At 39.2% G+C, this 24,034-nt stretch overlaps 2 protein-coding genes across 2 annotated transcripts in view; both read right to left on the bottom strand.

Moving 5' to 3' along the window:
• Positions 1-3,704, bottom strand: part of EIF1AX (eukaryotic translation initiation factor 1A X-linked) — a 15,811-nt gene extending 12,107 nt beyond the window's left edge. Inside the window, exon 1 of the mRNA XM_006146680.2 lies at positions 3,479-3,704. Coding sequence (XP_006146742.1) covers positions 3,479-3,494 — 16 coding nt within the window. The 5' untranslated portion in view covers positions 3,495-3,704. The remainder of the gene's footprint in view (positions 1-3,478) is intronic.
• Positions 3,705-9,062: 5,358 nt separating this feature from the next.
• The window catches only part of RPS6KA3 (ribosomal protein S6 kinase A3), a gene marked incomplete at its 5' end in the record, with an annotated part of 109,222 nt that continues 94,250 nt past the window's right edge, over positions 9,063-24,034 (bottom strand). Inside the window, 5 exon segments of the mRNA XM_014587118.2 lie at positions 9,063-14,377; positions 14,896-15,036; positions 19,656-19,773; positions 20,457-20,533; positions 22,002-22,163. Coding sequence (XP_014442604.1) covers positions 14,255-14,377; positions 14,896-15,036; positions 19,656-19,773; positions 20,457-20,533; positions 22,002-22,163 — 621 coding nt within the window.

Genomic DNA, 24,034 nt, shown 5'->3' on the forward strand with positions numbered 1-24,034 from the left:
ACCTTACTGTTAACATGAACAGTCAAGTAATACATTTGTATGCTATATGTATTATATACTGTATTCATATAATGAAGCTAGAGGGAAAAATTAAGAAAAATCAGAAAGAAAATACACTTACAACATTTATTTAAAAAAAAAATCCACATATAAGTAGACACAGTTCCAATCCTGTGCTGTTCAATGGTCAGCCGCAACTCACTTAAGGTTACAGTCAGTGAGCAGGAACAACCAGATTCATACCTAATCTTTTTTGGCTCCTACCATCTACGTGAAGGTAGTACCTCTACTTAGCATTTTGTTCCCTCCCACAACTTTAGCCACACTGGCGTTCATGTTCATAAGACGGAAGAAAGGTAGAGAGATGCTAAGGGACTCAGGAGAAGAGCCCAGAAGCAAAAAGTTTACCACTCAGATATAATTACGAATACGCACCTGGCCACTGCAAAAACAGACACTTAGCTTCTTGAAGCAAGTGAAGTGACTCTCGGATCATAGTCTCGCATTGCTGTGTTAATGTTAGGCAGGTCTCTACAATTTACTACCCCACCCAGAGTTCAGTATTTGAGACATTCTTACGGCACTAATTTCCCAGAAAGAAAAAAGTACTTCGAGCCATTACTTTTATCTTCAAACTAGAGTGTAAGCTCCGTTAGGGCAAGGATCATCCCTGCTCTGTATAGAGTTATGTACCTATACCTGAGCTTTGAAGTTCCTCAAATCAGTCAGTCAAGAGCAGTTCATACATTCTTCTCCTTCTTTTATGAAAAATTTTTTATTTAATTTTATGTTATTATCTTTTATTTTGACGAGAGAGAGACAGGGAAAGTGAGAAGGCAAGCTGCAAGGTCCAGGACTCAAACTGTGGGAGTCCAACACCTTAACCACCACACCCCCAGTCAGCCCCAAGCCTATACATTCTTAAAGGAATGGTGAGGTAGTAGTAACCTTGTCAAAATATGGGAGCACTCTATTCTAACTGCTCTCCATGAGTGGGCCAAAGGATGCCCTTTCTTCTGATTTGAGGATGAATTTCCAAGAATTTATAGATGAAACAAGCTGATAAGAATCAGTCCAGGGACCAGCAGTTGGCATAACTGCTATGTCGCTGGACTCCCATGTAGTCAACTGCAGTTTGAGTCCCAGACCCGGGGGCTTAAACTCACGCCAGGAACGTCTGTGTGCGTGCCCAGAATCCAAGAGGAGAATTGAGAAGTGACTGCAGCATGTCCATCCCCCCTGGGGGGTGATTTCTCTGTCTTACTGGTGAGCACACGCACCCTATAGGAAAAAAAACTCTCAAAAAAATAATCAGTCCAAAGTACAAGTCATTCAACACATAGTTTTTTTTTCTTTCTTTCTTTTTTGGCATAGGAATGATAAACATCAAAGTAGCAAGGCGTTTACACCAGAAAGAGAGGAAGAGTATGAAAGGGATTTGTGAGGAGTATGGGGGGGGGGCTTAAAATCAATCTGTGCTGTAAATTTTTTAAAAACGAGATTTATTTAATTTCATTTATCATAATTTTTTTTAAAAATTTGACCAGAGAGAGAGAAAGAGAAAGAGAAAGTGAGAAAGCAAGCCGTCAGTTCTGGGACTCAAACTGGGGATGACCACGTGGGAGTCCAGCACCCCAACCACACAACCTGCCTGCCCACTCCCGGTGTTGTAATTCTTAAATTCAGAGTAATGGACTCTCATGTGTTCATTATATTATCTATAATTATCTAAACTATACCCTGATCATTCCCCTCTCTATTTTATTGTCATGTAATGGAATGCTCTTTAAATTTTCTTTTGAAAGAATGAGACCAGGTCTGAGTATACCACAGTTAAAGTAGCATAAAGTAAAATAAACATTCTCAAAGTTAGTTTCTAAAACTAAACCCTCTCAAATCTCTTCTTTAAACCAATCAGAGGCATTCCAGCAAAAACCAATAGGATCTTTCTTAAGCAAGACACAAAGCTAGTGAACTAGATGGCACTGAGAATGCAAGTCCTATCCCCTTGGTACCAAAGGGGAACCTATTATTCACCTAAGGGTGGAGTCAATAGAAGAGAGGTGACTTAATCCAAAAAATATTTATTGAGCATTTACTGAGTGTCAAATGCAAGCAATCCAATGTGATTAAGACAGATACTACTTCTGTGCTTTAGAGTTCACAGTCTAGTGAGAGAAATGGAAATCTCGTCACTAGAAATGAGGGTGAGAATATACCTACTGAAGTGATCCAGTTACCATCTTAGAACATATGAAAAAAATGGTAAGACTTTAAACATTCTCCGTTTATCACCCTGTATTTCCCAAAATAATGAGCAATAAAGTCCTTGCTACAAAAACAAAACAAAACCCTGTTAAGTTTGACTTCTTAGGAAAGCAAAGTGAAGTGCCCTGAAAGGCCTGCACAAGTACCCTGAGGGATAAAGCAAGTAGTGACAGCTACAAGGAGGAAATAAGGTACAATCCTTGGAGCCAGCTGTCAAATAGAAAAGCGAACACAAGTAGGCCTAGGTCAGGAGAGAAGGTCCTATGGATAAAAATCCAAGGAGACTTCTTGTTGGCTGTGAAATATGCTCCTCTACAGCAGAAAATACAGTATTTCCCCTATTTCTACCTGCACAATTAAAAAAAATTAAAGATATTAAAAATGACAGAAACATTGTAAAAGTATAAAAACAAGAGTTTCTGTAGGCATCTTCTGCTTTTAGCTAGATTAGGGCTTCCATTTTGGAAACCCCAAATAAACTTATTCTCAAGTCTGATGATTATTTGTAAACGTTTGTTCAGACTAAGAATGGAGAGAACTTGAAGTATTTAAAATCATATATACATGATCTCAGGCAAAAGAAACTTGACTAAGTATGCAACGAGTCTTCTGGGAAAAAAAAATAAGTTAAATCCCGAAATGGGATGGAGGCGAGTATACATCTCTAGATATGAACCTTGAAAATGCATCAAGGTTTTGCCCGCTTCTTCAAACAGGGAATAGTTTCAAGAATACCGAACTACTGACCCTAAGCAAACCCTAAAGAAACCCAGGCATTAGTACCTGATGGTCACGAAGCAAGCAGCACCCTTATTAAAGTTCAGAACTGCTTTCAGGACTTGACTCTCTGTGCCCGGGAAGGTCAAAGGAGTCCACCTGAAAGGCCCAGGCCATCCCGGGGGAGGTCTTCCCACCGGGCCCCATCACGCAGTGGGTCAGTCTGGCGCGAACCGGGAGCAAAAACCCACATTCTCCCGCAGGAGGCCCTACAAAAATGGCGTCGGCTCCACCCCAATGTGACCAAAGTGGGAAACACGAGTAACTTCCCAGCTCCTCTTCCGACCTCGGAGTCCCGTGCGGAGCACTCAACCACCAGCAGGGAAGCAGGAAGGGAAGGGAAAAACTAGTCACTACAGCCTGGGCGACCCAGAAGCAGAGCCAGGGAGTCCGGGTCGAGCAGAGTCGTGGTCCGGGGTCCAGGCGGCATTACCTTTATTCTTGGGCATGGCGGGGACGGCGGCCTCAAGGAGTCTCTGACTTGTCTCCGGGTGGCACCAGCGGCTGCGGTGACTCCTCCGAAGAGTGACACGAGGGACCTCGCTGAAAAAAGCAGGTGCTAAGGGACAGGCAGCGCGGCGCGGGAGAGAATCGCGCCCAAGCTCTGGCTAGCCCCGCCTGCGCCCACGCTCGGCAGCAGCAAATGGCGTCGCGGCTGCTTGCGTGAGTTCTGGGAGGGTTCGCGGCAGGCGGGAGGGGACGCGGCGCGTGGGGGCGTCCAGTAAAAAGGAGGTGGAGTCAGGGAGGGAGCGAGGGCGGAGCCTTACGTCACAATAAAGGGCGCGCGGAGGCAGCGCCCGCTGCTGGCCAACCGTAGACCTGTGCTGCTTAGTAACAAATGCTGGGCTCCAGATTTGACAAGTTGCTGACTCACTAACCTCGAAATTAGCTGTTTTTCTGTGGCCCTTTCACCTGCCCAGCCAGCTTGAGAGGCTGAGGAGAAGGGCAAAGCCTTCCTGTCATCCATTACCAAAGCAAAACACTTGCAGGACACTTGTTACTACTTTTTAAATATGTCTTCTTTACCTCACTGTAAACCTTGCCAGGCAGAGGCCAGGAGTGTAGCTTATCACTACGAGGACTTGGCAGAATGTACAGTACATAATAGGTGCTCAATACACGCAAGAGGTAAAGAAGGAAGACAAGGAAGAAGACTTAAATTCAGTGTTATGGGCTGAATTGTGTCCCTCCCCCCTCCCCAAATTTATGTGTAAATTCAAACTCCCAGTACCTCAGAATATGACTGTATTTGGAGACCGGGCTTTTTAAGAGGCACTGAATCCTACATAGGAAGGTTCAAGCTCAGATACCTCTCTGAGATGTCATGTTTTGCCGTGATCTGGGTCTGGCTACAGGCTTGGGGTAGATCTCAGCAAGACCCTGTTTGGGGTACTATTTCTCTCTCTCAGATACACACACACACACACACACACACACACACACACACACATATCATGGAAGAAATAAAAATAAACTTTTAAAAAGAGTTGGATTCCTATCTAGTCGACCATGGTTGAATCCTGGACCCAGTGGCTTAAAGCTAACGTCAGGTACTTCCACTCTATAGCAAAAAATCTCTCTAAAAATAAATAAAATAAAAGAGGCAATTAAGGTTAAGTGAGGTTATTAAGGTAGGCCCTAATTTAGCACCACTGGTGTCCTTATAAGAGGATGTTAGAACACAGGCACAGAGGAGGAACACCATGTAAATGGGAAGCCAGGGAGAGAGGTCTCAGAAGAAACCAACCCTGCTGACACCTTGATCTCAGACTCCAGCCTCCCAAACTGAGAAAATAGATTTTTATTGTTTAAGCCCCTTCTTCTGTGGCGCTGTGTTATGCTTTGCAGTTGTAACAAACCAACATGGCTGGCTATGCTGGATGAATAGCTTCGCTTCTAAGCACATAAACCTATTTTAAGTAAATTACCTTTCTGCAAATATTACAGTTTTAATATCATCTCTCTAGGGAAATGGACATACTTAGAAGACAGAACAATCAAGTATAATGATCTAACACAGTGGCTTTCTACAAGGGACATTTGGCGGTGTCTGGAAACATTTCTGGTTGCTGCAGCTAGGGGAGGGGAGACCATGTCTCTTGCAGCTAGTGGGCAGAGGCCAGGGTTCTGCTAAACATCCTACAACCACCACAACCACCATCCTCCCAGATAAGGAATTATCCAGCCCCAAATATCAAATAGAGCTGAGGTTGAAAAACCGAATGACAAGATGCACTTCTCCAAGGGGAACAGAAAGATGAGGGACTCAAACATCTGGATTTTTCTTTCTATTTGCAATGTTTCACAATTTATAAAGGTGAGGATGAAAAATGTCTTTATGAAATTTCTTTGTGTTTTGCTTAAAGGTCAAATGATTATGAACTTGGGCTTTGGCATTAGAGAGATCTGGGTTCAACTCCAGGCTCTGTAGCAATTTATTATTGTATTATCTTAGTTATTAATCTCTTTATAAACCTATTTTCTCATCTGCAAATTGACTACACAAATAATACCATATTGGGTTGTTGCAGGAATTAAACTGACATAATGCATTTGGTGTTTAGCAATTGTGTCTGGTACAGAATAAGTGATCAGACTCCAAGTGTCTAGAAGTTCATGTTTAAAGATCAAAAGTTTTGGGGCCAGGAGGTGGCATGGTGGTTAAGATATGGATTCCTACGTGACTGACTTGAATACCATGCTGGGTGCATGTGTGTGCATGACAAAAACACCGAGAGGAGACTGGAGGAGAAGGTGCTGCATGGCCATCCCTCCTGGGGGAAGATTTCTCCTTTTCCTTCCGTTTATCTCTCTCTGGGCAGCCCATGCACCCAATGGCAAAAAAACTAAGAAAAAAAATAAACGTTTTCTGTCAGTCACCCAGTATAAAACCTCAAAGGATACAAACAACTAAAACAAAGGCAAAGTCAAGACCCTCATCAGGCTTCATTTCTCTACTATACGATGGTTCCCAAATCTGCCCGACCATCAGAATAGAGATGAACTGAATGGACATCTGTAGGCAATGTGTACAAGGCAGGGAGAACGGCAAGGGCAAAGGCCCTGAGTGGGAGCCTGCTTGCCTTATTAAAGAAATAGCAAGAAGGCCAATGGTTAAAGTGTGGAAATAAGGGGAAGAGTTTGAGGAAATGAGATCCAAGACGTAAGGAGACTAGGTTACTTACTGTAATCCTTAGTAGATTTTAAACAGATCATTTTGGCTTCTGTGTCAAGTATAGAGACTAGGGTAAAAGGGGGCAAAAGCAGAAGTAGAGACCAAGTAGAAGGCTACTGTTATAGGCCAAACAAAAGACAATGGTCGCTTGGGCTGGGGTATAGTTTCTTTTTGGAATAGTAAGAATATTCTAAAATTAGATTGTGATATTGGTTGTACAACTCTGTAAATATACTAAGAAACATTTAATTATAATTTGTTTCTTTAAGTATATTTCCTCCATGAGAGGGTATACCCCCGATGGGATCTCAATGCCATGATGCACCCCCAGCTTTGGCCAACACCAGATTATAGACATACGTGTGCCCAGTGTACTCAGGGAGGTCTCCAGGTATGAACCCAGAACCTTATTGCATGGGTCAGCCTTGCAGAGTATCACATTTTAACATCGAATTATACACTTTAAATGGGTGATTCTTATGGCATGTCAATTTTATCTTGATAAAGCTGCTAAAAAGAAAGAAAAGAAATGGGAGAATAGATCTGACCAAGGAAAAATAAAGAATTGACAAATGTTACTGCAGGCTTAGTTGGGATTTGAAAACGTAAGCTTGTAGCGGTATCGGTATGCATAATTGCATAGATTCTTCCAACATATCCAGAAACGTACAAACAGCATTAACCCAAATGCTCCAGGATTGGAATTTTGCTCAGTGGGTGCAGTATAAGGGCAAAAATGTAAAGAAGTTCAGGGTATTTCTGAAGAGATAAGTTCATGAGGTTTGTCTGGATAGAAGAAGAAATAAAGAACAAGGACTAGGGTAAACAACCCAGAGATACCATTCAAGTTCCTTTATATGATTTATGACTTTGATGATCTGGCTCCTACTGGTCTTGAGTCTCATGCCTTTAAGATTATTTCAGGGCTGGCAGGTGGCATGGTGGTTAGGATGCTGGACTTCCAAATGGCAAACCATGGTTTGAGTACTGGACCTGATGGCTTGCTTTCTCTCTTCTCTCTCTGGTCAAACTAAAAAATAATAATAATAAAGTTACATAATTCTTTTTTTAAAAAAAAATTTAAACTCCAGCTGCCATACAGAACTTTTTTTTTTTTTTGAGTGCCTCTTCTCTGAATCTTTGTTTTGTTTTGTTTTAGACATTTTTGCTATAGGGTGTGTGTGCTTGTCAGATAGAGAGACAGACAGAGAGACGAAAGCAAGAATGGTTGCACCACAATCTCTTTTCCCATTTTCCTTTTGGAATTTTGGGCACGCATGCACATGCTCCCAGCATGAGTTTCAAGTCATTGGGTCTGGGACCTGAACTGGGGCCAGCCACATGGGAGTCCAGTGCCTTAACCACTATGCCACCTGCTGGACCCCAATCTCTATATCCTATTTTACCCTTCCCCTTTTAGGTCTCAGTTTGACTGGTTTCCTTAGGACTGCCTGATCCTTAGGCAACCCTGCTGTATATTGCTACAGCATCCTGCACTTTCTTAACCTAGCTTTTCTTATGTATGTCAGTTTTATCAATTCATGGTACATTAACACAAAGTTGCAGAAGCATCAAGGCTCATCTGGTTTTTCTTTTTTCTTTTTTTGAGAGGTTTTTGCTATAGGGCATGTGCGCTTGCCAGAAAGACAGACAGAGAGACAGAAAGTGAGAAATCACCCCCCGGGGGGATGGCCACGCTGCAATCCCTTCTCCTCCATTCTCCTCTTGGGATCTTGGGCACACACGCACACGTGCCCACCGTGAGTTTTAGCTACCGGGTCCAGGACTTGAACCACGGTCGACTACATGGGAATCCAGTGACATAGCCATTACACCAACTGCTGGTCCCAAGGCTCATCATTTTTTAATTTTTTAGGTTTTTGCCATAGGGCGTGTACACTCCCTGGAAAGCGACAGAGACAGAGAGAGAGAAAGTGAGAAACCACCCCCAAAGAGGGATGGCTATGCCACAGTCCTTTCTCCTCCGTTTCTTGTCAGGATTTTGGGCACACATGCACATGCACCCAGTGTGATTATCAAGCTGCCAAGTCTGGAACTCCAACAGCAGTTGGGTATGTGGGAATCTAGCACCTTAACCACTATGCCATCTGCTGGCCCCAGGCTTATCATTTAAATCATGTAACTATTGAAGTACAAAAAGGGGATTTTGCAAAATCAAATGATTGCCTCCATTGAACAAGGTCTCCACATACAACACATAAAAAGACACTTGTCCTTTAATTCTGAACCAAAATGTACTATAATGAAGGAGAAAAAGGACATTTTTGGAGCTAAGTCTGGTAGTTTTGGACCCCTCTAGAAAAAAATGTTTCATCTGTGCTTACTGATCACTCTGTAATCGAGTTTGGTACTGAGTAAGAGCTATGATTCATGTGAGTTTAACAAACCTTTAGAGCTAAACAAGATTATGCACAGGAAACTTTTTTTGCACTTATTTATTTTTAGTTTTTTGTCATTGGGTGTGTGCACATGCCAGAGACAGACAGAGACAGAGAGAGGGAAAGTGAGAAATCACCCCCTTAGGAGGGATGGCCATGCTGCAACCTCTTCTCCTCCATTCTCCTCTCAGGGTTTTGAGCATGCATGCACATGTGCCTGGCATGAGTTTCAAGCTGCTGGGTCCAGGACTCAAACCGTGGTCAGCTATGTGGGAGTCCAGCACCTTAACCACCCGCCACTTACTGGCTCCTTGCCCTTACTAACCCATTCCTGTTTTAAGTTCTATTGATCCAATTTCATAAATATACCTTGAGTAGAATAATTTGATATTACAAAAGATTAATCATATAATCGAAATAATCTGACAAAAGGGACATATATGCATTGATTTGAAACTTTATTATATAAATTTTCATTTCTTTTAAAGATTACAAAACCTGTTCTATGACAGGAATACAAGCAATTGTTCCAGGATTATTCATGGATACATCTGAAAGAGCTTAGGTTACACATTAATAGTATGATTTGAAAACTTCCCAGATTAGACTCTTAAGTAAAACAATTTAAAGTATTCAGTGATATTTGATCCTTTACAAGCACTTCATAATTATGGCAGCAATGCCAAGCATCTGATGTGATTTAATTACCAATAAAAGGTACAATACGTAAGAACTCATAATATGGTACCTTGGGCTTCTGGCATGCCTTACTGGAGAGAAACTAGTATAAAGTAAGATCATATATAATAGTAGAAAAATATTTGTAATTTTTTTTCTTTTTTAAAAACTGTTTAAGTAGATACCCACCCCTTTCCCACCCATGGCCAAAAATCCAAAATAATTACATCCCTTAGCTGTATACCTTCCCTTTTGTTTAGGGCAAGAGTTAAGATAAACTAATACATGTATATAATTTTCAGAGTTAAAAACTCATCACCCATAATCATTAAGGATGCTAAGGAATGCCATTACCTTGAAGCTTCTTTTTAATTAAAAAACAAAGCTTTAGATGGTAAACTACACTTACAGAAACACAACCAAAATCTTTATCCTTATGCCCTTGCTTTGTATTTAAAAGTTTTATCTTAAATACTTGTTTGAAAAACTCAGTATACAGTTCATTCAGTACTATAGCGATACTAGGAGTAAAAATGTTCACTTCCATTAGATATTGAACTAATCTACTTAGAGAGGACTATTATAGCAACTCTCTTCTCATATACGTTTACATATACTGTATTCAAATGGCATGTGCTCTAAAGAGGTTTTCTCAAGGTTTGCACCTCTGAACTTAAATCTCTAAGTTTTCCTTTCCACTAATCTCTATTCAAAATGCCATATAGTTTGCTAGTTGCTCTGGGAGAAGTCATGGACATTTAAACAGCTTATCATGCAGTTCAAGGTTATATGGCAAAATAATGAGGAAAGTGCCTTAAGAGGTAGGAAGTAGGCTCTCATCCCAACCCTTGGTATGCCTTATCTGAACAGTTAAAAGACTGGAATCAAAGTGGTAAATGTGAGACTAATAGTAATACCAGGTTTAAGAAAATTAAGTTGACTCCGTTACTAGAATTCTTTGAGAACACTCAGTCACACTGGAACCAGTTACAAGTCACTCGGTCACACAGCATACAGCAGTGTCAAAAATACATAAAGTACACTGTAGATACGAATTCTTCTTGGCCATCCATATTTGGATATTATCATTCTGTAGATTCTACACTGGAAAAAGTGGTTAAGTGCGGCTCTGTAGAATACCACAGTCCCCCAAAAGTGAATTTCATTCCTTCACTAATTGGTCTCCACAATGGTCAGTTGGGGAGCCCAGCAATATGTAAGTAACCAGGGGTTGAAAACTATTTTCATTAATTGAAATAAAAATACTGAGATATGTCAACTTATCTATGAATTAAATAAGGCTCTTTGTTTATATCCAGTTTGTTAGTCACATGGAGTTGGGCTTTTCAGAGGGACAGAACTCTAGGACTAGATTGGAACCTCCTGGTTTAAGCACCAAGGTCAACCATAGAATCCACTGAATTTGTTAATCACAGAAAATAAATCTTTTCTGACCCTTTACATTCCTGAGCTATCTGGCCTAATACCTTCATAAGTCTCAAATGCTCAATATCACAAGATAGAATTTTCTCTATAAAACACAGTAGAGGAAACTGAAAAATTTTAGGTCATTTATAAAGACCAGGAAGTAGAGAATATCAAAGCCACGTTGAAGTGTTTATTGCAGACCTCCACAGTGATTAGGACATCTGTACCAAGGCCCCCAAATCTTGAATGTTTTCTGCACTCATCCTAGGCTAGTCCTACCCCAGTCCCTTTTCTGCCACACATATTCTGCCTCCTTTTGTAGTTTTTATACCAACCCGCTCTTCTGTTAAAATATTTTCTGGGCTGAGGGTGAAGGGCATAGCTAACTGGACAGTCCCATCTTTCATGATGCCTCAGCAATCACTTCTTTATAGATGGAAAATGGCTGACCCACACCTGCACTTTGAGGTGTATGTGAGATATGGAAACTTTACCACGATAACCACCACACCCTCTTTCCAGACATTCGTGAGTGCCTTTACTCACAAGCCTCACCGCATCCTAACTTTGTGCTGTCAAAATTATTACTTTTTGGCTCTGGGGGTTGCTTCTGAATAAATGCATGCATATCTAATCTATAAAAATTGAAGGTCTCTACTAAGAAAGAAGACATCTCGATAAACCAGAGAGCTGAAATAATTTATAAAAGACAAAAGACAGAAAACTTACCTTAATTTAACATCCTTACTCAAAAGGGAAGATACAAAACACATGGTTGCATAATTTGTACCCTCCAGTATGTGCTTGGCAATGTTAAATGCAAGCTATCGTTTTGGATACTATTTTGGATGATAAACTAAGAGGAAGATTGTAAAAGCGAGCTAATAGTTTAGTTCCTACTTTCACAGTGAAATATCTTTAAGACTGGTTTGACACCTCCTGGGAGAAGCCCCAGTAACTGGCAGCATTACTGGTGAAGGTTGGAAGCCTTCAGGGGCCTCAATACCACACTTTAGAGGCCTGGAAGAATTGGACTCGGAGAAATTAATGGAAAGGTTAACCCAGTACGAGCACTATATTTAGAGCACACTGTTAACCAAGTTTGTCCACTGTAAGTCAAAAGCAATGGGAACACCAGAACCACAGATGAAAGAAATTATGCCCATAAACTGCTTTTCAGGCAGAAAGCCTTCAAGCTTATGAATATATAACTTGCTTTTCTTCAATAAAACTGACAGCTTGACTAGGCAAAGAAGGCAATTATCTTTGAAAGAAAGAAACCTGACATCATGTACCAGTAGAGGACTGCCCCAAGAAATATGTAATTTTTGAACTCAGCTACTGGTCAGGTGATATGAAGGAAAGGCAGCACGGTGTTACAAGGAAAAAAAATGAGAGAAGCTAAGAACTCTAGTCTTTGATTTGGGTCTCAGGTTTTTTCATGCAATATGAGAAAGTTGAACCAGATAATTTCTAAGGATTTATATATTTACTTCTAGTTCTGAGAGACTATGATGGACAATACATCTAAGCAATTAGGGAGTAGCATCAGTGCACAAAACTGAAAATGTATTTTTTTTCTGCTCAAAGTCACATGAACATTTAAAGAGTGACAAGAATTTGGGATGACCATGGCTTGAAACACCGAATAGAACAAAAGCTTTCTTTCCAGGCAATGGAAAACAGCTTTTAATAGTTAGCATCCATATACTAAGAATTTTAAAAATCTTTCTCTATCTAGACCTTCTGATATCCCTCTTCCTAAACATTTTCATCTAGAACATACAGTTACATTTAGTTTTTATGCACTAATCATTTTGTACCACGTGGGCAAAAGGAATGTTACAGATTTCACCATAACATTTTAATTGCATAGGGGAGACATTAAGAAAGGACAAGTGGCTTCCAAGGAACAATGAGTGGCTTTCAAGATGTTTAGATAAACCACATGCTCCTGGCTTTGTACTCTTAGTGGAAGATTCAAAGCTTCTGGCAGGAAAAAAAATTTCTGATGTAAAACATTTCCGTATATGACTAAGAAAGGTCTATTTGGACACATTCTTGATGGGCTAAGTTAAATCACTTTTTCCTTGTTCATATATCTTTTACATTACATATAGATGTATGCTATGCAGCTTGGCAAAGATACAGGTGATAGCAGGTGGAGGAGGTTCTTTCACCAAATAAAACTGTGGAAACTATGACATTTTATGTAGATAGTGAATATTGCAATCTCAGCAGACACAGTGGCCATTAGGAAAACTGATCATTTCTGAAGTCAAAGGAAGCAGTATCTAGCTATAAACCATCAGGAGAGATTCAGAAAACCCTCAGTGCTGACATTCGTTTATCCTACCTTAGCTATTTCAGGTTAGAACAGATACTGTTTGATTAAGATTATTTTATTCCCTGGAATAAAAAGTTTAAATTCAATTTCATATAGAGGCCTGTGGCCTTTATTACATTCAATTTAGTGTTTAATATAGAATTATCTATTGAAACATGAAATATTCGATAGGACTTCAATTACCTGTTAAATTTCCCTTGCCAGTTTCTTTACCTTGACTCTGAAAGGCCTTTGATGTATATTGGCAAAATCCCAAATTATGTGCCTAACACTAAATAAAGATGCTACATAAGATTACGATTGGGAAGTTCAAGGACTACTTTCTTAATTAAGGAAAAAAGAACCCTAAGGAGTTGCAAAGTACATGGACTAACTTCATAGGTGTACTCCTGATTTCATGTCACACATATATAACTTTCTCTACCATAACAGCTCTCTAGGTTAGTATGACAGAGCACCTGACTTTAAGAAACAAACAAACGAACAAACCAGTGAAACAGACGTGGAGAAAGATATGTACATTTTGAAAGTATTACATTCAACAGCTGTTCCACAATCTGGCCATTTTTAGGGCTGTCCAACAATACTGTTAAATCCAGGTGAACTATTTAACCAGATTTAATAGTCAATTGATTAATAATAATAGATTCCAAGTTAAACAAGGCATGTATACATTAAAGAAAGCAGTACAGAAATGTACTGTATATGAACTGTTTACAAAAACATACAAAATGTTGGATGGCACAAGGGATACAGTGCTAATATAAACGGATTGTTTAAGCTAAGTGCTTAACATAAACTGTCCATCCCTATAACTAACAAAGAATATTTAAGGGACATGAAATATTTCCTATAAAAATAATGCTATATGGTGTAGAGTACTTTATTCAGTGTATTTTTAGGTGGTATTCATATGTTCATTTTTTTTCTTGTTGATTCAGTGAATATATCTTCGCCATGCTTCCATTTTCATTTCATCCGAAGCTCCAGGAAAATCTAACTTGCTAACAATCATTTAAAGCGAGAAGAGACGAAAGCAGGAGCAGCAGCAGGAGCAGCAGCATTATGGGTACCAGCTGGGACAGTGTGTGCTTACAGGTGTCTCTCAGATACGTGCTACCTGTCGCCAGAACTTGTGCTATCAGCTTACACCATGGTACCAAATATCTCACTGAGGTCAATTCACAGGGCTGTTGAGGTGATTTTTTTGATACCTCTCCGCTGAGCAAGAGTAGAGCGGCCTACTGGTTCCAAAACAGGTGACTGATTACGATTTAAAGCAGAATATGTAGCTGCCATGGCACCCTGAGAAAAAGAAAGAAAAGTAGCAACAAAAATGACAATGGGTAGTTGCATATATATAAACAAGAAATAAAAGTTTTCCTTTTCAGATAATTTTCCCATATGCAAATGTATGTAGATTTTATTAGATTTGTAATAAAAGTAACTACACTGGTCAAATCTCCTGATTTAAAACTGGAGAAGTCAATGCAGGAGGTTGAAATTGTGTATGAAAGAGGACAGAAATAGGCCCTTAACAAGCAGTTGAGATTCTCAGGATTATTCAACTTTTTTTCTTTACAATCTTTTAAAAAGAGAGGCAGCAAGTCATGCTCTTTAAGTTAGGAAATCTGTAAGCTTATCTGTCCTTATTAATAGTGAACACTTATGTAGACTGACAGAAACTCAAGTCACTCTTAAACTAGTTTTATCACTGATATTTTGGCATATCTTGACTTTTTTTTCTAAAGTAAGAAGGCTTCTCAGAGTCCTGCCTCACCTACAGGATGTGCAGTTAACAATGACCAAACAGGGCTGCTCACCTTTACTAGATGTGGCGCATCCTGTCTGTTTAGTTGGTATTGCGGCAGTTGGTCCCAGTGGACGATCCAAGGATGTCTGAGCACAAGAGCAGCAGTCAATCTCTGATGAGGATCTACATGAAGCATCTTTGACACTAGGTCCTATAATGGGAAGAAGAATAATACAATAAGCTCAAGCCTTTTTCCCTTTCTTTTTCTCATGATACTGATGAGTATTCTTTATGTTCTATGACACTATTTTCTTCTACTACCAGCCTTTTGGGCTCAAAGTAATTTGGTGAACATGACAACTTCAAAAAACAAATGGCCCAGTCTCTAATTTATGCTACTCAACAGTAATTTTGGTGTATTACAAAGGGTTAATTTATCACACTTCATGCATTTTTAACTACTCTGGCTCTTTTATCCCTTGGATTTTCTAAGTTTCATACATTTTTGTAGGTTTCTTCTTTCTCCTTTAAAAAATAGCTTTCTTTTAATTGCCAAAGTGCACATGTGCTTGAGAGAGAGAGAGAGAGAGAGAGATAGAGAGAGAGAGAGAGAGAGAGACTCCCCAGTGGAGCATGATCACTGCAAGACTTTTTCCTCCATTTCTCCATCTGGTCAATAATTTGGGGCATGCATATACACACCCTTGGCAAGCTTTTCAAGGGGTGGGATTCAAATGGCTTTCAATCATGTGGAATCTGGCTACTGGTACATTGTACTTAACCCCTGTGCAACAGGGCTGGCCCAATTTTCTAAATAATGTTCAGCTACTTAAGACTTTTTTGGTGCTGCTGGTAATACTGAACATGAGCACATAAATGTCCAATGATAAGGATTTAATGAAAGGATTCTAAATGCTCCCTCCACAAAGATTAGAGTTCCTTTTATTTTTTTTCTACTTCAAAAGCAACTCAGGGACATTACAGAAAAATCAGAAAATACAGAGAAGTGAAAGAACACCCATAATCCCACTGGTCCAGAGACAACAGAACACTTTTCTATGTGTGGAATATAGATCTATGTAATCATTATCTGGTTTTACACTCCTCAAAATGCTAACACAGTTGTCATTTATAAAAGCCATCTAGCCGGGCGCGTGTGCGTGCGTGCCCAAGATCCCGAGAGGAGAATGGAGGAGAAGGGATTGTGGCGTGACCATCCCCCCTGGGGGGTGATTTCTCGCTTTCTGTCTCTATGTCTCTCTCTGTCTGTCTTGCAAGCGCACGCGCCCTATAGTGAAAACCTCCCCAAAAAAAAAAAAAAACCCCACAAAGGAAAACCCCCCCAAAAAAAAAAAAAAAAAAAAGAAAAAAAAAGCCATCTACCACTTAAATTTTCATCCAAAATGTATCTGTTGCGCATCTTAAATGATAAGCAGGAACTGGATTATAGAAAGGAAGGGAGAAACAGAGTGTTTTGGGCAGATAGGATGGGGTGTGTTTGGAGAAAAGTTCTTTACGTTTAAGAGAATGTTAAAGAACTGACAGGAATGCAATGTGGCTGTGGCATAAATTTACTTTTAAGGAGAATGTGGCAGTGCATAAGGTGAGAGAGATGAGAAGGGACCATGAACGGCCTTGTAAGCAATATTAGTAAGTGTAGACTTATTCTGGGGTCAATGAAACACTTAAAGCAAGGGGTAATGTGGTCAAGTTTGTCCTTTGGAGAGATCTCATTCACAAAGTATGGAGGAAAATAGATTAAAGGAGGCAGGCCTGGAGAATAGTGAAAGATGACACCTTTAGGGAGAGGTATGAGAGATGGAGAAAAGTAGATAGAATTGAAGAATTGATGTATATGGGAGAAAGCACTCATAGAATCTACTGGTTGACTAGATATTAATAATTGGGGAGATACTGTTCCAAGTACTCCTCTGCTATTAGACATTTATGGTTTCTTATTCTTAGTTATTAACAGCTAAAAATAGGAATAGGCTGAGCAGAATTAGAAATAAAAAGCAAAAAATTTAGGGACCTCCCCTATCAATTTCTGAGAGTGGGCAAAAGTGCTTAAAATGCACAAAAGTTTGCAAAACTGCCCAGGGGCACAACAATTTCTATTATCATTTGAAACGAATCTGCCTGTTAGCCAGTGCACTTTTGGCCAAGTCACTTTGACCTTCTCCCTACCCCTTCAATGGTTACTCCTTCTAAGCTTTCTCTTTAAATGGTGGTGCTTCCCAGAATTCCTTCCTTAGCTCTCCTCCACTGTGCTCAGACAATCTCACTCACATTCCTAGCTTTAGCTACCACAAATGATGACAACTCTAACTTGAAGCTCCACCTCAGACTTCTCCCTTAAGATCTATATCTACATAGCCAGTTGCCTAATAGACATACATTTCTTAATTACAACACATAAACATTTCAAAATCATGTTCAAATCTGTAACTATAGCTCCTCTCAAAACTTCTTTTGCATTGCACATCTTGGTGAAGGACACTATGCTCCACCCATTTCCCTGAGGTAGAAATGTGGGTTGGATGCTTGATATCTGCTTTTGCATCATTTTTTAAAAGAATTATTTCATTTAATTAATTAATTAATTTAAATTTGACCAGAGAAATACAGAGTGAGGGAGTGAGAGCGAGACAGAAAGTGAGAAAGCAAGTTGCCAGATCCAGAACTTAAACCATGGTTGGTCATGTGTGAGTCCAGTGCTCTTAACTACCATGCCACCTGCCAACCCCTCCTTCATTTCTTATGTTCAATAAATCACCAAGTTTATTCTGCCTCCTAAATTTCTCTTTCATTTGACTCAAATTTGATCACAACTGCTCATTATTCATAACCTGAAATATTGCAAGATTTACAAGTAATGTTCCAAAGGTCACTGAGGACAGAGTTAAACAATGCAGCTGTAAGTATTAGCATAGAGCTGGCCCTGTAGCTTAGTGGGTAAGGGAGCTGGATCCCAGATGGCCAACTATGGTTCAAATACCAGCCCTGGAGGCATGAAAAACATATCAGGTACATGTGCATGTGTGCCCCAAATCCCAAGATGATGGAGAAATGAAGGAAAGGGATTGTGGCATGACCACATTCCATTGGGGGGGATGTTCTGTCCTTTGTCTGTCATTCTCAGGCAAGCACATGTGCACTCTGCAATTAAAAAAAAAGTGTTAGTAGGGCCATCAGCTGGTATAGTAGTTAAGGCGCTGGATTCTCACATAGCTGACTGTAGTTAGAGTCCTTAACCCTGCAGCTTGAAACTCATGCTGAGCATATGTGTGTGAGTGCCCACAATCCCGTGAGGAGAATGGAGGGGAAGGGACTGTGGCTTGAACATCCCCCTGGGGGGGGGGGATTTCTCACTTTATGTCCATCTCTCTCTGTCTCTCTGATGAACACACACACTCAACAGCAAAAACCTCTCAAAAAAAAAAAAAAGAAAAAAAGAAATGTTAGCACAGTCCTTGGCCCTTAAATGCTCAGCAAATGGCAAGTATAGTCTTATTCTTTTTGAAGCTATATTTGATACATATGGCCCAAATGACTGACATTCATATGTGCAACCTGCATTTGAGGGGACACATCAAGATTATGATAGAATCCTTCCTCCCATTTCATGCTTCAAGTCTTAACTGTATACATCAACAAAGTTGATAATAATAATGTGAAATTTATAAGACAGAGAGTTGAATACATTTTTTTTAATGCTCTATTTGTTTCTCCTCCCTCTTGTCCCTTTCTCTCTCACTAAAAGCATACTGGGATGCAAGTGAATGAAAACAAAATTAGAGATAATCTCAACTTTATTTAACTTACTGAAAAAGAAGAACAAGTGGCCAGTCATGGTAAACCAGTGGTAACATAATACTCAGTGATGATGAAGCCACATGGGAGGAGCCTGGATTCATACCCTGGGCTTCCCGTACATTCCAGGAGCATGTACATGTGTGTGACCCTCACTGGCTCAGGTTGGGGTTAAACTGCCTTTTTATAAGCATGAGGATTCATGCTCTATGCCCAAAGAATCTGAATAGAGCACATCAAAAATTTATGTAATCAAACTTCCACTCCTATGCAAAATCAGTAAGCACTTTTACCAGTGTGTATCTTCTTTATTTCTTCTATGTTTTTCTTATTTTGAAATGAAAAACTTTACTATTTTAAAAGAACGTTTTCTATGAACAAAGCAAAAGTAAAGCAGAGTTGGAAAGCAAGTCAGTGCTATTCAAGGGATGGTAGATCTTTAGTCTGAAGGGATTTTCAAACTGATTTTAAGTAGATGCTATAAAACTATGCCACCATTTACTGTAGAAAAATACAAGATATGTTTATTTATAATATAAATAAAAACAAGAACATGCTATAATTATTCTAGAGAACACAAGCTTTGGAATCAGATATTTAATCTGAAGTGCCCACACATACCTGGTACATAAACTATGACCATGCTTACACTAAAATTCTGGGCTTTGGTTTCTTTCTGTGAAATGGGGACACTACCAGCTATTTTAAAGAGTTGTTATAATTTAGGTGATGTGCAGTATGAGGCTCACAGTAAACAGAAAGATCATGAGGACTACCACCTTTATTATTCATCATGTTTGTCAATAAGAAATAGCTTTTACATGTATTGCTAGTAGGGTCAAAACAATGCCTTCTGGGAAAGAAACAAAATAATCAATGCACTTTTGAGTTCAAGTTATTTGGTAACATCACTTCAACATATTACTTTATAAACAAAAAATTCTAATTGACAGTATTTCTTCTTCTTCTGGATTATGGAAAATTATTTTCTCAAATGTGAGAGGAAGTCGTACTTACCTTTGCTGTGTCTGAAACAGAATTCCAGTAACCACCACTGAGTGAGAATTTTCCGCTACCTATTCGTGCCAGTATTTCCTCTGGTGTATCATCAGGACCATTTGCAAATGGAGTGTAACTAAAATAAATTAAAATGTCAATGAATTCAATTTTTTTTGTTGGTAATCTTTATATTTATTTGCAATGTCCAAAAATATTCTAAGTGATTTAGTTAATATAATACTTTATTAAAATCTCCTAAAGTGAAAAAAATCAATAAAATGAAGCTCCAGTATAGCCTATAAAATACTAAAGACTTAACATACAATAACATATTCCAAAATATGCCACATCACAGGCTAAAATATTAAAAATAGTTTATATTTATGTCATAATGAGTACAAAAAAGTATGGAAAAAATCAATTTAAGGTCTGAAGACATGAATAGTACATTACGGGAAGTCAGTAATGATACAGCTATAAATGTTGAACTATCACAGGATTGTATATACTAGGTAGCATGAGAAAATACAGGAAGATATTACAACATAGAGATTCAAAAATATCTAATTTTTAAAAGAATTATTTTATTTAACATTATTTATTTACCTATTTTAATTTGACCAGAGAGGGACAGAGTGAGAGAGAGAGGGAAAGTGAGAAAGCGGAGAAACAAAGCCACGAGGTCCAGGACTCAAAACACAGTCGGCCATGCGGGAGTCCAGTGTCCTTAACTACTATGCCACCTGCTGGTCCCAATACCTAGATAATTTAAGCAAAATATTTATGAATAATTGCTTATAATAAAAGGCATACACTCACCCAGTAAGCATTGTATAAAGAAGGACACCAAGACTCCATATATCACAAGCAGCATCATAGCCTTGCCGTTTTAAAACCTAGGGAAAAAAAAATCAGTATTATAACAAAACTTCTTTTTATGAAAATCTGAATAGGCTGTGAACTGAACTGTATCTCAAAAATCAATGCACATAAATAAGAAAACATCAACGGTATGTTAACATATTAATCATATTCTAGAATGTTCTACTAATTCATATGTATTAAAATTTAATTTTGATATTTGAATTAATATTTAAAGAGTGCCACTATAGGCACACAGAGGAATATAAAAAAATTGAAAATTAGTTTATGTATAATGAATTTATATTTTGTCTGGTTCTACAGAAATGATTACAAAACACATATAATCTAGTACAAATGATTGAGGACAAAACAGTATTTTTACATATATATAATTATATATATAGTCTGACTCTCTCAAGTATTTTTTCAAAATAAAGTGTGCATGTGCATGTGAGAGAAAGATAAGAGAAGAGAGAGACATACAAAACACCCTAGATAGAGTCCTGTCATGCTGTGATTCCCCGTTCCCCAGTCTTCCACATGCTCAGGATTCTGGGCACCTGTGCATGTACCCGGCATATTTTTCAGGCTGACCCCGGGATGGTTTCCAGCCTTGCAAGACATTTCCATTACCACTGTACCACAGAGGCCGGGCCCACTCAAGTTGTAATAATCAACTATCAAGCATATGCTATGAGAAAATACTGGAAAAAAGGAAAAAGTGGATCTGGCAGGGGAGATAAATATAAAAACAATTAACAATTAAACATGTTAGGCATTATAAGAAAATCATGTCTAAAGTGCAATGGGTATAAAGATGAGAAAATAATTTATTATTTTTTAAGAAAAATAATTTGCCAGGAGGCACATGCACTTCTCAGAAAGAGAGACAGGGAGAGGGAGAAAGCACACACCAATATGTGTGGTCATGCTGCTGCAATCTGTTCTCCATTTCTTCATTCTGTCAGAATTTTGGGCTTGCACGCCCATGTGTTCGGCATCTCTTTGGAGCCACAAGGATTAGGATTAAAGTCACATGATTGGCCCAGTCACCTTAACCACCAGGCCAGAGGCTGCCCTAAAATTTATTCTTGATATGAAGAGAGAGGGAAGGATAGGGAACAACCCATTTATCATAGACCTATAGGTAAGAATTCAGTAGGCAAGGGAAAAGGTAGAAGAGGGCAGAGGATATTCAAAGGGTAGAGGTGAGGCAGCAGAGAAGGCTTAGTGACAGGCAAGGAGTTTAGTGTGACCAGAACTTCAAGTAGGGGACACTGGAGAGATTGAAGAGATTTTGTAATGTGTTGTTGAGAAATTTAGATTTTTCTTCTATAGGCTATCAGATGTCACTGAAGCACAAAACAGAAATAAGGGGTTGGTATTTTAAGTTATTCATTCAGTGAGTGTTTTCAATGAAATGATTATTAACTATTCTATATTAAACACACACGTTTTCAAAGATACTGAAATGCTATAAGCAAATTCTCTCACAATTACCTCAGGTGCAACAAAATTTGCTGTATAACAAGGAGTCATGAGAAGCCCATTTTCTGCTCTCAGCTGTTTCGCGAAGCCAAAATCACAAATACGAATAGATTCTGGATTACCAGATTCATCCACATAAAGAATGTTGCTAGGTTTCAAGTCTCTGTGAACCACCTAATTAAAATACAAATTAAAGAATTACATTAATAATACATTTCCATTATTGAAAGGTCTTTATTCAATCAAGCAATACACTTAATGAGGTGATGAGTACTGACCTTTAAATTACCCCAACATTATAAAATGCTGATAATGTAAGCATTATCTCTCTAACACAAGAGAGTTATGGGGCAAGGAGAAGGAGGAATAAAGGATAATATTTAGCTTCTTCCTCTTGTCCAATTGAATAATCAGTTTAAGAAGAGAAGCAAATAGCAATAGTATCTATTTTTCATTGTTTTATTTTTCTTCCTTTCTTTCTTTTGCTATACGGCACTTGTGCTCACTGGAGACAGAGACAGAGAGAGAGAGGGAAAGTGAGAAAGCACCCTGGGGGGATGGCCACTCTGCAATCCCTTCTCTATTCTTCTCTCGGGACATGCTCCTGGTGTGTTTTTCAAGCCACTGGATCTGGGACACAAACTGTATAGTCAGCCATGTGGGATCCAGCCAATTCAACCACCACATCACTGGCTGGCCCTTATTCATTCATTTAACATATTTATTGAGTACCCATCATGTGCCAATATATTATGTAAGAAGTTGAACAAACCCACAAGGGACTGGTTCTGTGGCACAATGGTAAAACTGTTCAAGAGAAGTTGGATCCCAAATAGCAACCCACTTTGAATCCCTGGCTTGGTTCACCCGAAAAAGAAGCCAGTCATGCACATGTGTGCCCAAAATCTGATGGGCTGAAGGACTGAAGGAAGGAGATCATGGCATGAACAGATCCTGTGGAGGGTGCTCATCTCTCGCTCTCTTTTTCTCTCTTGCTCTCATGTGTATGCACATGTGCTCTATCATGAATAATAAAAAAAGAGACCAAGAAGAGTCTGGCCTTTCTATGTGAGGAGCTTACACAGTAGTAGGGAGGCAGAAAATAGTTGAGATCGGGCATAACTTGGGGGAGGTCACTTTATTTTTTATTACCTTTTTTAAAAGAGGTTTTTGCCTTAAGGCACGTGTGCTTGCAGCTGGTGAGAGAGAGGCAGTGAAAGGGAAAGTGAGAAATCACCCCCCAGGAAGAATGACCATGCCGCAATCCCTTCTCCTCCATTTTCCTTCCAGCATTTTGGGCATGCACGCACATGCCCAGAGTGACTTTCAAGTCACCAGGTCCAGGACTCGAACCACGGTTGGCCATATGGGAGTCCAATGACATAACCACTACACTATATGCTGGTCTAGGGGGAGGTCATTTTAAATAGCGTGATCAGGGAGGGTCTCTAGAGGCATTAACATCTGATCTAAGCTCTGAGGAACAGAATGAACAAGCCCTAAGAACAGTGGAGGAAGGCCATTCTAAGTAGAGGGTATAGCGTATACACAACAAATGTCTGCACACAACAAATATGTGTTGATAGACTACATAGAACAGGCATGGTATTTAGTAATACAAAAGGAAATAAAAAAGCAAATCTGGATTTTAAGTATTGCCTTTTAAAAAAATTATGTCATTTATTATTACTATTATTATTTATTCACCAGAGACAGACAGAGAAGGGAGTGGGAGTGAAAAAGCAAGCTTCCAGGTCCAGGATTTGAACCACAGTTGGCTATGTGTGAGTTCAACACTTTAACTACAACACCACCTGCTGGTCCTAAGCACTATTTAATATATAGGTGAAGATATCATACATGCAGAAAGATGCTTGCTTTAGAGTTTTGCATGACTTTCCTCTTTTAATTTTCTGAAAGAATATATTTTTTCAAGAATTATTTTATTTTAATTTGACCAGATAGGGGGGGGGGGGAGAGAGAGAGAGAGAGAGCGAGAGAGAAAAAGAGAAAGCAAGCACCCAGGTGTGGGACTTGAATTGTGG

This window comes from Tupaia chinensis, unplaced genomic scaffold, assembly GCF_000334495.1.
Source record: "Tupaia chinensis unplaced genomic scaffold, TupChi_1.0 Scaffold000184_1, whole genome shotgun sequence".
Lineage (NCBI taxonomy): Eukaryota > Metazoa > Chordata > Mammalia > Scandentia > Tupaiidae > Tupaia > Tupaia belangeri.